A 15,037-nucleotide genomic window follows, 5' to 3' on the forward strand; every position below is an offset into this window, starting at 1 on the left:
TACGTTCCTAAGTTATACAAACATATATGTAAGACTGAAATATGTAACAAACTTTTACATAAGCAGATGCATACAAATGCCAGATGTGCTCTTTTTGTTACTGTGGGTTGTGTCTTCTATAAGGGAAAAAGAAATATTTATCATTTCTTTTACTGCTGAGGGGATGGGTGCGGCTCTCATATTTCAGAAAGGGGCTGGAAAGTGAGGGAAGCCAAACTTTTTCCTATTTAAGGCCAAAGCAAAGGAATCTCAGTGGCTGAGTTTTATGACGGGCCCGGTGCTGAAGGGCAGGGAACAACTTGATGGTGCTACTTTGAACTGCTTTTCTTTTCTCCTTTTTGCACAAAGAGTCTCATGTCTGATATTTAGACATGATGAGCTTTGTGCAAAAGGGGAGCTGGCTACTTCTTGCTCTGCTTCATCCCACTATTATTTTGGCACAACAGGAAGGTGAGTAGGTACTGCTTTCAAGAAACTTTATGGGATTTTTGTCTTTTCTTCTCCTCACAAAGAGGGGTGCAAAGGGGGAAAATCAGTTGCCAGATTAAAGATAATTTCCTCTATAAGCTCCAAATTGTGAAATGTTGAACTGACTATAGTTGTGCTTTTACATTACTTGAAAAATAATAGTGTTATGTGTGTATTTAAGAGTTCTGTGGTTGTTTAAGATAAGATGTTCTTGTACTAACTTGTTTTCATGTTGAAGGCACTGGAAACTTTTAAAAATGGCTTTAAAATTTTTCCCTCCTGGATTGTTAACATCTTGGAATACTTCCCCAGGCAGTCTGGAAGTTATTGGTCTCTTGCAATAATTTTATGTTCTTCTTTGTCTGCTGGATTCTTTGTAAGGTTAGAATATCGAGCATTGTTTTCTGAATAAGAATGCGTTTCAAATATCATGGATTAAGAACAGTCTAAAGGAAGGTACTATGCATTATCAGAATCATTGAATATATTTCTGTAAAACGACAACAAGATACCTATAAATATTCTTCAAAGGGATCAAACTGCTAAAATATTTTATTATTCCTGTTTTTATTTTGTTTCGAGAATGATTGATTAATTCATATTTTCTAGTAGCAAGATGTTAAGGGACTAATATTTTCCACATATTCTACATTTTAACTGCATTCATATTAATGAAGAAAATATTTTTAAAAATGTTTTCAACAGGAGTTTTGACTTTGCTACAAACAAGGTAAAGATACTAGTACTGTTGACTTCAGAAAACTGTTTAGCTATATTTTCTAATAATTGCATGTGATGTTTTTCATATTCTAATTTCTCCTAAAAATACATTTGTCTCATTATTTATGTGAAAATATTCTTTTATTAACCATAGTCATGAAAATACTGAACAAATTGGAATACAAACTTCCACAGAAATAAATATTTAAATGCTAAATGTAAAGATAGCTAGGGGAAATTACTAGAGAATTTTTACTGCACATGACTAAACATGGTTACATTTAAACTTATAGATTTTGCAAAAGACATTGCATGATAATTTGTTTTTTGTTTGTAATATCAAATGTCTTTGTTGTCCTCACAGGTAATACATGTAAATGTGTGTATGAGGGGAGGGGTAGATATACAACGAAATGTCTTCAGTTATATTCAGCCCATGGACAAAAAAGAAAAGAAACACCCATATTCCTTGTTCCCTTAATTTCCTCTCCTCCTTACCCCTCCTCTCCTTCCCTTTCCCCTCCTCCTTATCTCTCTCCACCCCTTTTGGCTCCTTTAGACTTCTCTTCACTCATCACCCCACCCCTCCCTAGGCAAGCCCATCTCTACTCCTCTCTCCTCCTCTGTCTTCCCTGCCTGTTCCTCCCTCCCTACTCCCCATGTTGCCTCCTTATGCCTCCATTTCTTTTTTTAGTTCTCTCTCTCCTTGCCTCCTCGCCCTTTCTTTCCCCTGAACTCGCAAACCTTCTTCCTTTCTTATTCCTCTCCTCTTTTCCTCCCTATCCTGCTCCTCCCAGGAGATGCTACAACTCACAGTCCTTTCTTAGGATACCAAATGACTACTATCCCCCACCACCCATTTATTGAAAAGACTACAAACTTGGAGGTTTTAGCTCAAAAAATTGCAATGTATTTGTAGTTGCCTAGTGGTTGCAAGCTTTTTGTAAGCCCTGTGGCTATTTTTCTTCCCAGTCCAACTTTAGAGGGGGAGTGTTTGACACTTACAGTACCTTGTCATCACATTAAGTTGTATTTATTTCCCTTTTTCTCTTTAGATGCAAAAAATAATCAATAAATATAAAATTTTACTGATAAGTGTTTGTGTGCTCTTAAGCTCAAAAAGAGTTGAAAGAGAACCGTTCAGCCTATATTTTTTTTTGTCATGAATAAAAGTAAAGTTTAATTGACTTAAGACAGTACATCTTACGTTCCCTGTGGGTTTTACAAGAAAATTCTGCTATTAGATAAGGTTTGGAAAAGTTACAGGAGGCATCTGAATATTCAGCACACTGAGAACGGTCATAAAGTTCTAGGGTGGTGTTTCTTGTATATGTCCTCATAACTTCAGAGACAGCACAGCTCTAATGAACACTCACTTCTAGTTCACTCACAGGCATTTTCTGGGTATAAAGAAGTCCTCAAAAAGAATTTTGATCTTCTTACAAATTTGTGAAAATTGTATTTAATTCATGTGTTATATTCCACCAATGGAGAAACATGGTCTGTTTTATATTTCCTGTAGTTTATAAACATGCCAAATTTTAAGTGCAAAGATGCGTCACCTAGTGGCTGACAAGCCAGGTTACCATTTACATAACGAATGCCAATATTAATGTTACGTAGCTGGCTTCAGTAGTTTATAATGAGCTTTAAAAAAATCATATGCGTGAATTTTAAATGTTAACACTGCTTTCCTAAGGAAATTAGTATGCTACGGATAAATATTGCAAACACATATACTGACACAAAAACACAATGGTAACAGTATTCAGAGACTTTTTGGAAATTAGCTTAAATGTTATGGCCATTTAAAAAATTCCACATATGACTATTTTTTAAATATATTTTTCATGTCTTTGATGTAGTCCTTATTTGAAATAAGTATTTTATTCACTGCTTAATTGCTAGATAGATTATAGACAGCTGTTACTAAGTAATACTGCTTCATTAGGGCAGAAACAGAAACTTTAGTTTAATTAAATGTGTACTAATGTTTGAGTTTCTATATTTTGCTACAGTGATAATTCCAGTAAAATAAACTGTGGACCTTTAGTTGTTTGAGATTTTTAAAACTGTAAATGGACTCAGAGAATCAGTTTCTTGTTAGATGTCATGAGAGTATATTTTTCATTATGCTTTAAGAGGGAATTTATAACTGGCTCAGGTAACATTCAGGTTTTCTGGTTTGCATTTGTCCCTACAATTAAACACATTGAACTACAGGAAAATGTTATAAATTTAGGAACAACTGCATTTTTAAGCGGAGAGGATGCACAGTTGCTCATACATCTCAGTGTCAGTCACCTAACATGGATCAGTGCTTTATGTGAGATTACAAAACTAGAAAATGACAAAGTCAAAGCTAGGACCAATATTCTGTTAAGTCTTAGATAATTACAGAACACACATTAAAATTAGAGTATTTGAATTTTCTTAGTTTTGTAACTATTTGCCATTGAAAGGAGATACTGAAAAATCATATATCGTCCTAGAAAGTACATGAGCTAATAATGCATTTCTAAAGGTGAAGAAAGAATAGGTATTTTTCTGTTTAATACTCAATTTTATAGAGAGTAGAACATTTATTTTTTAAAGCCCAGAAGCTCAGGATCTTATTTTAAAAGAAATTATCACCAGTTCTATGTGAGTAAATAAAGTATTATAATACAACACTTTGTGTTTTTCATTCATGATACTTGTATTTCCTTACCTGAGCTTTATTTCTAGGGAAGGAAAAATGCTCAGGTAATACCAGAGCTTTGAAAAATTTGGATTTTCAAAAATACCTATTTATGTGTAGGCCTTTAGCTCATCTAATGTTGAATACTCTTTAGATGATCTAAAGGCCTACACATAAAAAGTTATTTTTATTAAATTCTGGAATTAAATAAAATTCAGCATTATAAGACAAGAAAGCAAAGCCACTGGAACAATTCTGGGAAAGAAGGAAAGACTGTGATTAAATGCCTTTTAACTAATTCAGATTCCTGGATTGATGTCTTATTTACAGGCTTCTTTTTAAAAATCAAGAATGATTGGCTGTGAGTTTACCAGGATTATAGTTGAGGCTAAAGGACAGCTCCTCAGGAAAGCCCCTGTTCTACATCTACAGTCACATGCTGGACTTGAGTTGTCACTCAGAGAAAAGAGTGCCATCTACCGAAACTCCAGTTTCCATTGTGAATGGCTTCTTTGGTGCAGAGTTCCAAAAATTATGTAGCCCAGCAATTTAATTTTGTAACATCTAGTGATATCACCGCCTTGAAGTGATTAAAGCAGATTGCTTAAGAATTAAAGCTTTAAAGATGAAAGATGTTATTGCTTTTGCTGGACATGAGGAACAGTTGTAAAGTTTCCAGGTCTACAATAACTTTCTGGAACCCTCTCAGTGAACTGTTTCTTGTAAAAGTTTTCCCTAGGAAAAAAGCTCAATCCCATTGTTTCCACGCTCAAAAAAAAAAAAAAAAAAAAAAAAAAAAAAAGGGTCATATAGTGTAAAAAAAACTCTCCAGACTTTTCAAAGGGGAAACTTTGCCTGTTTCATGTCAAGATGACAACGGAAAAAATGAGATAGCTATTCTTACATAAATCACTTGTGAACTGCAGTTTGGGGAGTTACATTAACCACCAGAGTTTCAGTCTGTGTCTAATGAAAACACAGCAGAAGTGGATTCCTTTCAGATTAACTAATAAAACCCTTGTTTTTTTCCATGACTGAGGTCAAGCACTGATGTTTAAAATGTAGTCTTAATGAGCAAAATGAAACGTTGAAAGAGGATGAGTCAAAATGCCCAAAAGATATAAACATCAAAGAGATCCAGAAATTATTAAAAGTTAAATTTCCCTTGAATTCTAGTGTTAAGAAAGTACCGCTTGAGTAAAATGGCATACATTTTTCTGAAACTGTTTTTGTACAGTATTTTCTGTGGAGGATGACAGAGACTGCATTTCTCAAGCAAATTAAAATCATAGATATACTCTTTGAAATTGCATAGCATGTTCACAAGGTTCGAGTTTCATTCAATGAAAACTTCTAATGAACTTAGATAAGCATTAATAGGAATCATTTAATAACTATATTTTCTGAAACACAGTGTGTTAATGAGACATCTTAAACATATTTTTGCACTGGATGCAGAAGTCTTTTCTGTCTGGTACTATTGTTGTTAGAATTCTACTTTTTTGTATACAGCAAAACGTATGCAGGGTTTCTGAGTCACACATTTATTCTGTTGGTGGTCTGGATGTCACCAGGGTGGCTTTAGAGATGTAACCCTTCTTCATAAGGTCAAGAGAAAATAAACAGGAGAATTTAACTCCAGATGGCATCTTCCTGTTTTGAGGCCCGATAGAAAAGATATTTTGCAGAGAACTGTTCGCCTTAAAAATATACCTATCTAGATTCAGATTTTAACCTTGCGGTGATAAAAAATCATATGGGACAGAGCTTTGGAGCTGACTTCTTTAATGATATTCAGTTTTGAAATAGCAGAAAGAAAATAGAATGCAGTAATTAAGAGTATCAAATTTAGAGGAAGCCTTCTTACATTCAAATCTTTTTTACCCTGACAGTGTAACCTTGGGAAATTACTTAATGTTTCTGTGGTTAAGATTCCTCATCTGTAAAATTAGGATTATGACAGCTCTAAGCTCATAAGGCCTTTGGGAGTATGAAGCAAAATAAATATCCAAACTACTCAGAGCAATGCCTACAAGATAGGAGGTACTATACAAGCTCTACCTAGCACTAGTTTTACTAATGCTGGCAAATAAAATTACTCTAAGGAAGAAATTAAAGTACTTAGTAAGTTAGTGGTAAGGATGGTGAAATGTAAAATTTTATTTATAAAACTATACAATTTACAGTTGTTTGCCAACTGTAATAAGTAGAATATATTCTCTTCAATGTTTTTATAATTTGACACTAAGCAGATTTTATTATACATGCAATTGCTGTTGGTTAGATATAAGATACTTTAAATTTTCTAATTATCTAATTATTTTTATTTTTAACAGGATAAAATATTAATCAACTTAAAGGACATTTCTAACTGGAGATTGAAAAATCATATATCTATAAAATATGAAACAAGAAAATATCTACAACTGATAATTTATCAATTTTTTTTCCTGGAGATAGCAGGAATAAATAAAATCTTCCTTGTCTATGCAAAACAGTGCTTTTAAATTAAAATTATTCACCTAGAATGTCTCCAGATACTTTCTTCAGAGCCCTTTTTGTTAAGTAATCTAACATATTTTAAGATATTGTAATAAAGATATAAGCAGCAGAAAAAATATTTTATTAAAATTTATGTTTTCCAAACAGTATCATTTAAAAGGCAAACTAAACATATTTCAATTGGAAACTGTATGAATGCCAAATACCCACATGTACAAAATATTCAGCTTTCTAAAGTAATGAAAATAAATTATGATAATTTACAAATCATATCTGTGATTCTTAGATTTTCAGATTATACATCTTTTCCCAGATAAGGATGCAGTAAGAAGAGAAGAGGAAAAAATGTTCTCTTTTCATTCAAGCCAAATTAACTAATTTAATTAGGTGCTTTAGGGAATAATAATAATAATATTGCTCCAAAAATAGTATTAAGACAAACATAATATGCATTTTTGTCCTAACAATATGATTTCTTCAAGTCAGCATAATTTAACATAAAGAATGGAAACAAAAGAATCACAAAAAAGTAAGCTTTATGCGCACCTAAAAATATAAAACTATGTTATCTGGCTTTATTTTTCTCTAAAATTCCAAAATAGAAAACTAGGAAAGAAGCAGCTAAGAGTGGTTTAAGTCATGTGTTAGCTTCAATATGTTTTATATTATAGATCCCAACAAGGAGATGATTGAGCTTAATACATTGCTTGTGTGATCACAAGTAAATTTCTTTCAGAATTGTACTTTGTAGTAAGGAACAGAAACACCAAATGACATGGGAGATGGAATTTAAAATTAATTACAAATTGGAACAGAGAGATTTAAACAACTAAAATAACGGAAGTAATTGGAAAGTCCATTACTTTCCAATAGTAAAATGAAATTATTTGCCTTTTATTTAATATTTTTGGGAAAAATTAACTTATTATTTTAACCAAAGCTACTCTGAATACAGATTCCTAAGAAATGAAGAGAATAATATGAGATGACTTATTTCAAAATCCCATTTTCTATTCTATATCTAAATGTTGCAAATGGCTAACTAGAGCATTTTTATTCCTCTAGAAACAAAATATTCTTTTCCTTGACTTTGACTTTGCCATGATTTTCACACATATTACTAGGTCCATGAAACATTAATCTAAGAGGCTTAACTTTCAGTAGAATATATTGCTAACTATATTTTGTCATGCATGGGACGATAAAGGAAGCTACACAAAACTCTATTTTTTCAGCAAAGGTAACTAAGGTAGAAAAACAGAGAAAGGGCTAATTTTCAGCCACAAGTTTTTACAGGAACTGACTTTTCAGGACAGCCAAATTTATTTCAAGTGGATATGAAATAACTTACGGCAATAAACAAAGTTGCATTAATTCTTATTTTTTAAGCATTCCAACTCTCTTCTTTAACTTAAAACAATATGACTTTCTAAAGTAAAACAAAACATGCATGCACCATGTTGACTGTCATGTGCAGGTGAGAGCAAAAAAATATTTTAAGAATATGACAATTCTTTAATTGAACTAAAATAATCTTTATATTGAGGCCACTGTGTTTTAAAGAGTACTATAACATGTGTCTAGTAAAATTTGGAAACAATAAGCTAAATAACAACCTTAATTTTTACAACATTGCATTTAACCCAATTTTAACAAGCTCATTTACAATTTTAGTATGTCAATATTGTGCTCATTTATTTAGTAATTAGCAGAACAAATGGAAAGTACTGTACTTCTAATGATGTGAGGACACCCTTAATGAGACATAAACAGAGGAGGTTGAATACACAGGAAGGAAAAGCATTTATGTTAATTTCTAGGCAGATCAAGAACACATAGAAGAGACTTAAAATAGGAAATGTTTGAGCCTAGCTTTAACTATTATCTTCATTTGTCTTTAATAGGCCTTTAGTATTCAATAGCTGTTTTTCATAACCCACATGCTGTATTAAGTGTGAAAAGATGTTCCTGATCCAGGGGCAAAAATCTAAAGAATCATCCGTACAATCTAACAATGTTTTTGAGGATAGATCTGGGGAGCTTAAAATACACATTATTAATGGGAAAACCTTGAGCTGAAACTAATCTGTAGGAACATTTCATATAAAGTTGATTTGGAGAAAATTTTTAAGTGGTTCATTTTGAGAAAAGGAACCAGTGTAATTACAGTGTTCCATGTAATTTTATGGCACAATCTTCCAACCCCAAATTTTCAGACCTTTTCTGCAAACTGGTGAACTTAGTACTTAAATATAAGATGCCAGTTCTGTAATGAGTTTAATGCATAGACTCACCTACGTTATTACTCTTCACACCAATGTGTCAATGACTGTTTGCTCTTCTCTTAAATATGTTTTCCATAACACCATTCAAACAGGCCTACTTCATTTGCACTGAGATAAGCATTTTGGTATTCAGCTTTTATATTCACTAAGAATTAAGAAATGCTCCTTTAAAAGCTTAGGAAATGTATATAGAAAATATATCCCATGTTATCATATATGTGTTTCAAACATAGAGGAGGAATTAGAATAACTTTTCTAAATAAACAAATTATTTGCTTACTTAAAATTGCATTTAAAAAATGAAGCTTTCCTTCATTAGCTGTAAACTACATTGAGAAATCGTAACATGAAGAAAGAATGGATTATCTATCTTCTCAAATAGATCAAGTGTGTTGTACAATATCATTAAATTTGTATCAGAACACATACATGGAAATGAGAGGGGGAAGCAATTTCAGTAGTCCCTAGAGTCTAGGTTTTGAAATTCTTTTTGGTGAACATTTACTAAATCAGCTGAACATTTCAACTCATTTAAATATGAACCTAAATTATTATTACCCTAGACAGAGAGAAGATATAGAAACAAGAACTTGAAAAGGTGATTTTTTGTGGCTGCATGTCGTGCCCAGATGGAAAAATCTTAGGACCACTAAAAGGCCTCTTGACCACTAGGCAGCAAAAACTAATTTTGAACTACTTGCCTACTCGGAAGCAGACCTCCTTCAGTAGATATTTTAAATATCTTGACTTTGAGAAAATAAAAATTTCACTGTCTCACAAAAATATAAATTACTGAACAGTGCATCATTTGTTGTTTGCAAAAATTTTTGCAGATGCTGAGAAACTTATTTATTTACTTAATTACTGGCAAACTATCATACCAATCGTCAAGAACTAAAGTTGCATTTAACCACAATACACAGCTAATGCTTTAAGAATTGAGACCAGGTTTTGTTTTGGCAGTTCCTAAGCTGATTCATAGTTAATAGCTGCTGAAATTTCAGTACCTTGTATATAATTATGAAGCAAGTCTAAAATTTTGGTTGAAGCAATATTTTTTACCATTTTAAGCCACAAATACAGATGGTTATGATTCATATTTTCCCTATTATTTTTACTTATTCCTTGCCAATATTTATTTTAAAAACATCTTTTTCTTTTCTTTTTGGTGATTTGGAAATGTCTTTACATCCATATGGGATATACAATGTATTATATCATATCATGTTGACCAACTAATGCCAAACAGAGCTAACAGTGACATTCGATACACACAATAAGTTCTGTTAAAGCTTTCCCAGGAAAATCTGGTAGAGTTTTATGGTGCCAAGATTAGCTCAGTTTTCCCCTGAATTTCTCAACTAGGTTAATAAAATCCATAAAGTCTTCAGAGTTAGTGACAAAATCATCTTTTTAGTTTAATGCTCCCATCTGCTGTTAAGGCAAAGAATAGCAATTGGGTATAAAAGCTTATTTTCAATTGTACCATTAATAAATAAATGTTTAAATGCTTGTGTGATATACATTGATATTAATTCTTACTATAAATGAAATTAAAATACCTGTTGGTCTTAAGGAAAATTGACTATGGTATGCCAATTTTATGATAATAAGCAGATATGATATTTTAATTAATTCCTTGTGACTTAGCAAATTATGTAGGACAAATATCATTTTCTAATGAAAGGAAGAAATTATTTGTTTCAAACCATTTCAACTTTGGCTATTGTTAGTAGCCCTGACAGAGTAACAAAAATCACATTTCAGCAAAACCTGAGGAAACTTCATGTCATCTAATTTGTTTTTCAGCTGTTGAAGGAGGATGTTCCCATCTTGGTCAGTCCTATGCGGATAGAGATGTCTGGAAGCCAGAACCATGCCAAATTTGTGTCTGTGACTCAGGATCCGTTCTCTGTGATGACATAATATGTGACGATCAAGAATTAGACTGCCCCAACCCAGAAATTCCATTTGGAGAATGTTGTGCAGTTTGCCCGCAGCCTCCAACTGCTGTGAGTTCAAAGATAAACTGTACACCTTCAATATTCATATTTAGACACATGAATAGTTCTTATATCATAGGAGCCTAAAAGGAAATGAAAGTCATGTTCGTCAAATAGCTATGTTTGTATTACAAGTAAAAAGTGGATGTTTCAATGTAAAGATAAGTATTGCTTAGAATCTGGGTTAAGAAATAATATGCAAATTCCTTGTCTTCTTTAACTTGTTTATTTTCCATTTATTAGCCTACTCGCCCTCCTAATGGTCAAGGACCTCAAGGCCCCAAGGGAGATCCAGTAAGTAAACATTCTTCAGTAGAATAAAATTAATACTAATGATAATTCTAGTAAGAATTTGCTTTTTTTCTGTTCACACCCTTTCTAGATTTGAACTTTCATCATACATTATCTTTATTACCACATATTTGAATAATGGCACCAAACAACAGACTGGGAATCCATAATTGTACATGTAAAGATTTCAATTTCCCAAACTTCATATTATGTCTTCACCCCCATGATCAGTTTAAATAAAATATATAGGTCAATATACAAAGGAATATATTATACTTAAATTATTCACGCGATTTTGATTAAAAATATGTGTTATAAAGAAAACATATTACTTATATTGATTCCTAATATTATAAAGTGGAGAAACAACAATCTGATAATGATTCTGAATCACCAGGATTTTTCACTATTTAATTTATTTTTACCTCTTTTTTTAGGGCCCTCCTGGTATTCCTGGGAGAAATGGTGACCCTGGTATTCCAGGACAACCAGGTTCCCCTGGTTCTCCTGGCCCCCCTGGAATCTGTGAATCATGCCCCACTGGTCCTCAGGTATAACAAATTACGTTACTTTAAAAATCCCCTCATAAAACTATCTAGTTCATCTTCTTTCTTTACTCTATATTATATCTCACTATTATGAGTTCTTTGTATCTGTTCTCTGATTCTATGTATTTAATAAATCCTTATTTAGTGATTCTATGTATTAGGCACTATTCTAAGTGCTTTATAAGTATTCATTCGTCCTCATAATGCTAATGTCATTGCTCCTATATACTTAGAAAAGTTGCCAATTTCTCAGCAGATGTATAGCATACACATTATGTTTAAGAAGTGAACTATCAACTTACGAAAAAAATTAACCTACATAATTTAGTTAGTACTATATCTATACTTTATTCTCTTACTAACACCAATGTCAAAGCCTCTAAAAGTCTGGATAAAAAGAAGTTGAAGAACTGTGAATATTCCTATTGAACAGGATTATTTCTGCCTATGAAACTGCTCTTGCTAATCCTTCAGAGCACATCTTGCTTCTCCTGAAGCATGGCAACCAAATAAATCTGCATGTAAAACAACCAAATAAATATGACAAAATTTCTGCTGCATGGAATTAGGCGAAATAAGAAAATATATTATACAAATCTTTGTGAGGTTAAAAAGTGCTTTTCGAAAAGCAATTCAACAAGAACCAAAGTGTATTGTCTAAGTTATTCTTATTCTAGTAACCATATAGAACCTAACTCTAGACCTAAAACTTAGAATTTTAAAAAAGCTTCAAAGAAATCCAATAAGCATGTGAGCCTTTCTACTAATTTTGACTTATTTTCTGTGGAGATGTTTATTTTTGAGTGAATCTTTTAGTCATATTAACCAGAATCCAGGGGGTATGAATTTTACTGGTATCATTAAGTGTTGAAAAAATAATTTGACTTCATTTTTTTTTGCTCAAAATGAGAAGGTGTAATTATATGATCTCGAGACTCTTTTGGCCTCAAACAGCCTATGATCCTATGTTTGTAATGATGTAGATACTGCTTAGAAATAACAGCTGAAGTAAGAGTACAATAGGAAAAATTGGGGGAAACTAACGTTTAACACAGTGGAAAGATTTGTGCATCACACAAGAAAATGCTTCTGTAGGATATCTAATGTCTAAATCTACAGAAAAACAGGATAAACAAGATAATTAGTTAATACATACCACACCTTTTGGCACACAAAAACCTATCAGTGGTTACTAGATGTTGCATGCACTTCTAAATGCTTTTTAAAAGACTTATGAACTGTCTATTAAAATGATCATATCTGTTTGGTCTCCTTGCCACAGAACTATTCTCCCCAGTATGATTCATATGATGTCAAGTCTGGAGTAGCAGTAGGAGGACTCGGTGGCTATCCTGGACCAGCTGTATGTACAAATGTTTCTCAGCATTTTAGAGCTTTATTATCTTTCCAGTTTGTAAAATCTTGAATGGTTGCTCTTCTAGGAATTCAGTATTTTTATGGAATTGTACAAAATAGCTTATTCCTAATAAGGTTGGGAAAGAAAATGGTAGCATTATCATGTTCTTTCTATCTCATTCACATTATTAATCCAATTTTTAATCACATATAAACTTTTTACTAAAAAGCAAAAACCAAAGTCAACAGTTATTAACATTTCAGGAAAGTCTTTATAAGAGAAAAAGGAAATATACAAGCTATTGTTTTATAAATTTGCTATCAGTATTTACAAACAGCATGTTACAAAAGTGAAGCATACCGTTTTCAGCATGCTGAAGGTTTTCTAGTTTAATCTGTATTTCTGAACAACGATCAATCAATTGTCCTGTGTATGATGATTCTTGTGTGACCATATAAATCTCTATGTCAATTAACTGTGATAGATATATCAACATAATTATGGACTTTATAGTTGATTTACATTATTATTTTAGATAACTGATTATAGGATTTGTAGTGTGCCAATAAATGTTTTTCTGCACTGAGTTTGGCTGGCAAGCAAGAAATTGCTTCTTCACCAGTGCAATATAATCCTAACATTGCAGGGATTTTCATAGCATTGTGTACTAATTTTTCCAGATTTTAAATTCCCTTCCTTAGGAATTCAGGACAACATTTTATAACATTTATTAATAATTTATGTGGAACCTGTGAGAATTTCATTACAGTAATGTTTGCTTGCTAAGATCACCATTGTAGATCTCATGAATAGTTATCAAAAGATGAGATATATTTGTTCACAGTTTTGACAATGCAAGTGTCATTGTTTTGAAGCTTGGATAAAGTGTATTTTGCATTCATTTATTTTGTTTTTCATTCAAATTCACATTCCAGGGCCCCCCAGGCCCTCCCGGTCCCCCTGGTACATCTGGTCATCCTGGTTCCCCTGTAAGTATAGCCGTTAGTGGTGTTTTCTTCTTCATTTTTAGAAAAATCAAATTAGTATATATTCTGCTGTAATTCAGCCATTCCAGCATGCATAATCCCAGTTAACTAGAGAAGTCATAACCAAGAAACTGATTAAAGCTTCAAAGATAGAATTCCATATTTAATTCCTTTCCACCAACAATTATTGATAATTTAAACCCTGGTAAAATTAAACCACATTAATTTGCATGTGATATGGCTTTTAGTTCAAAACCATTCAGTTTCGATGGATTGCAATGAATGCAATGAAATGCATTAACTTCATTCTGATCTGAAAAATATTTGGTCTCAATATTTACAAACTGGAGTAAAATTTGCTGATTACATTCACAATCATGATTTCTTACTGTCAAGATGTAAATGAATTATATGAAGATTTTGTTACTTTTAAAATATTTACATATCCTACTCACTAGGGATCTCCAGGATACCAAGGACCCCCTGGTGAACCTGGACAAGCTGGTCCTGCAGTAAGTAACAATTAAATTTATATGTATATATAAGTTGATAATTCTATATGGAACCTACCTTCGTTTTCTAAAACAAGTATAGGCCCTTACAGAATGATGATTAAATTTACCCTTAAATTTGCAAATAACAAATAGCATTTTATCGAGTCTTTTGGACTCTTTCAATTGTTTAGCTATCTTAGAGACACTAGTTAATAAAGGAATTCTCTCATCATTAGCCATCAAAATAGTCCACTTCCCAGAGCTGATACAAATTAGAATTTGTTTATTTATTTTCTGTAACCACTCAGTTCACTCTTATATCTAATCTACTGATAAATATAATTATATATATTTACATATATAAACATACATATGCATATATCTTAGACAGTAGAAATAAACATAATCTAAGAGAGTCCTTTAGAAGGATATGCTCTGTAAATAAGCAGGTAAAATAATTATTTAAATACAATATTTCATGAAATTTAGAAATACCTTTATATTCAGATATATTTAATATTTCAAAACATGTAGAAATACATTTGAATTTATAAATATACATGTATAATATAAAATACAGATATATGATGTAATTTTTATTAACAGTAAGTTGATGTAATAGAGGTATAATATTAACTCAGTAAGTATCATTTTCATCATGAGAAACATTAAAAGGATTTTCTAAAATGAGGTTCCTTCCAGG

The 15,037-nt window shown here is 32.0% G+C and overlaps 1 protein-coding gene across 1 annotated transcript in view; it reads left to right on the forward strand.

Annotated features, from left to right (window-relative positions):
• Positions 1-201: 201 nt before the first annotated feature.
• COL3A1 (collagen type III alpha 1 chain) overlaps positions 202-15,037 on the forward strand; it is a 38,272-nt gene continuing 23,436 nt past the window's right edge. Inside the window, exons 1-7 of the mRNA XM_025404562.1 lie at positions 202-450; positions 10,465-10,667; positions 10,902-10,952; positions 11,387-11,500; positions 12,780-12,860; positions 13,790-13,843; positions 14,299-14,352. Coding sequence (XP_025260347.1) covers positions 372-450; positions 10,465-10,667; positions 10,902-10,952; positions 11,387-11,500; positions 12,780-12,860; positions 13,790-13,843; positions 14,299-14,352 — 636 coding nt within the window. The 5' untranslated portion in view covers positions 202-371. The remainder of the gene's footprint in view (positions 451-10,464; positions 10,668-10,901; positions 10,953-11,386; positions 11,501-12,779; positions 12,861-13,789; positions 13,844-14,298; positions 14,353-15,037) is intronic.

The sequence above is a fragment of the Theropithecus gelada genome, chromosome 12 (genome assembly GCF_003255815.1).
Source record: "Theropithecus gelada isolate Dixy chromosome 12, Tgel_1.0, whole genome shotgun sequence".
Taxonomy (NCBI): domain Eukaryota; kingdom Metazoa; phylum Chordata; class Mammalia; order Primates; family Cercopithecidae; genus Theropithecus; species Theropithecus gelada.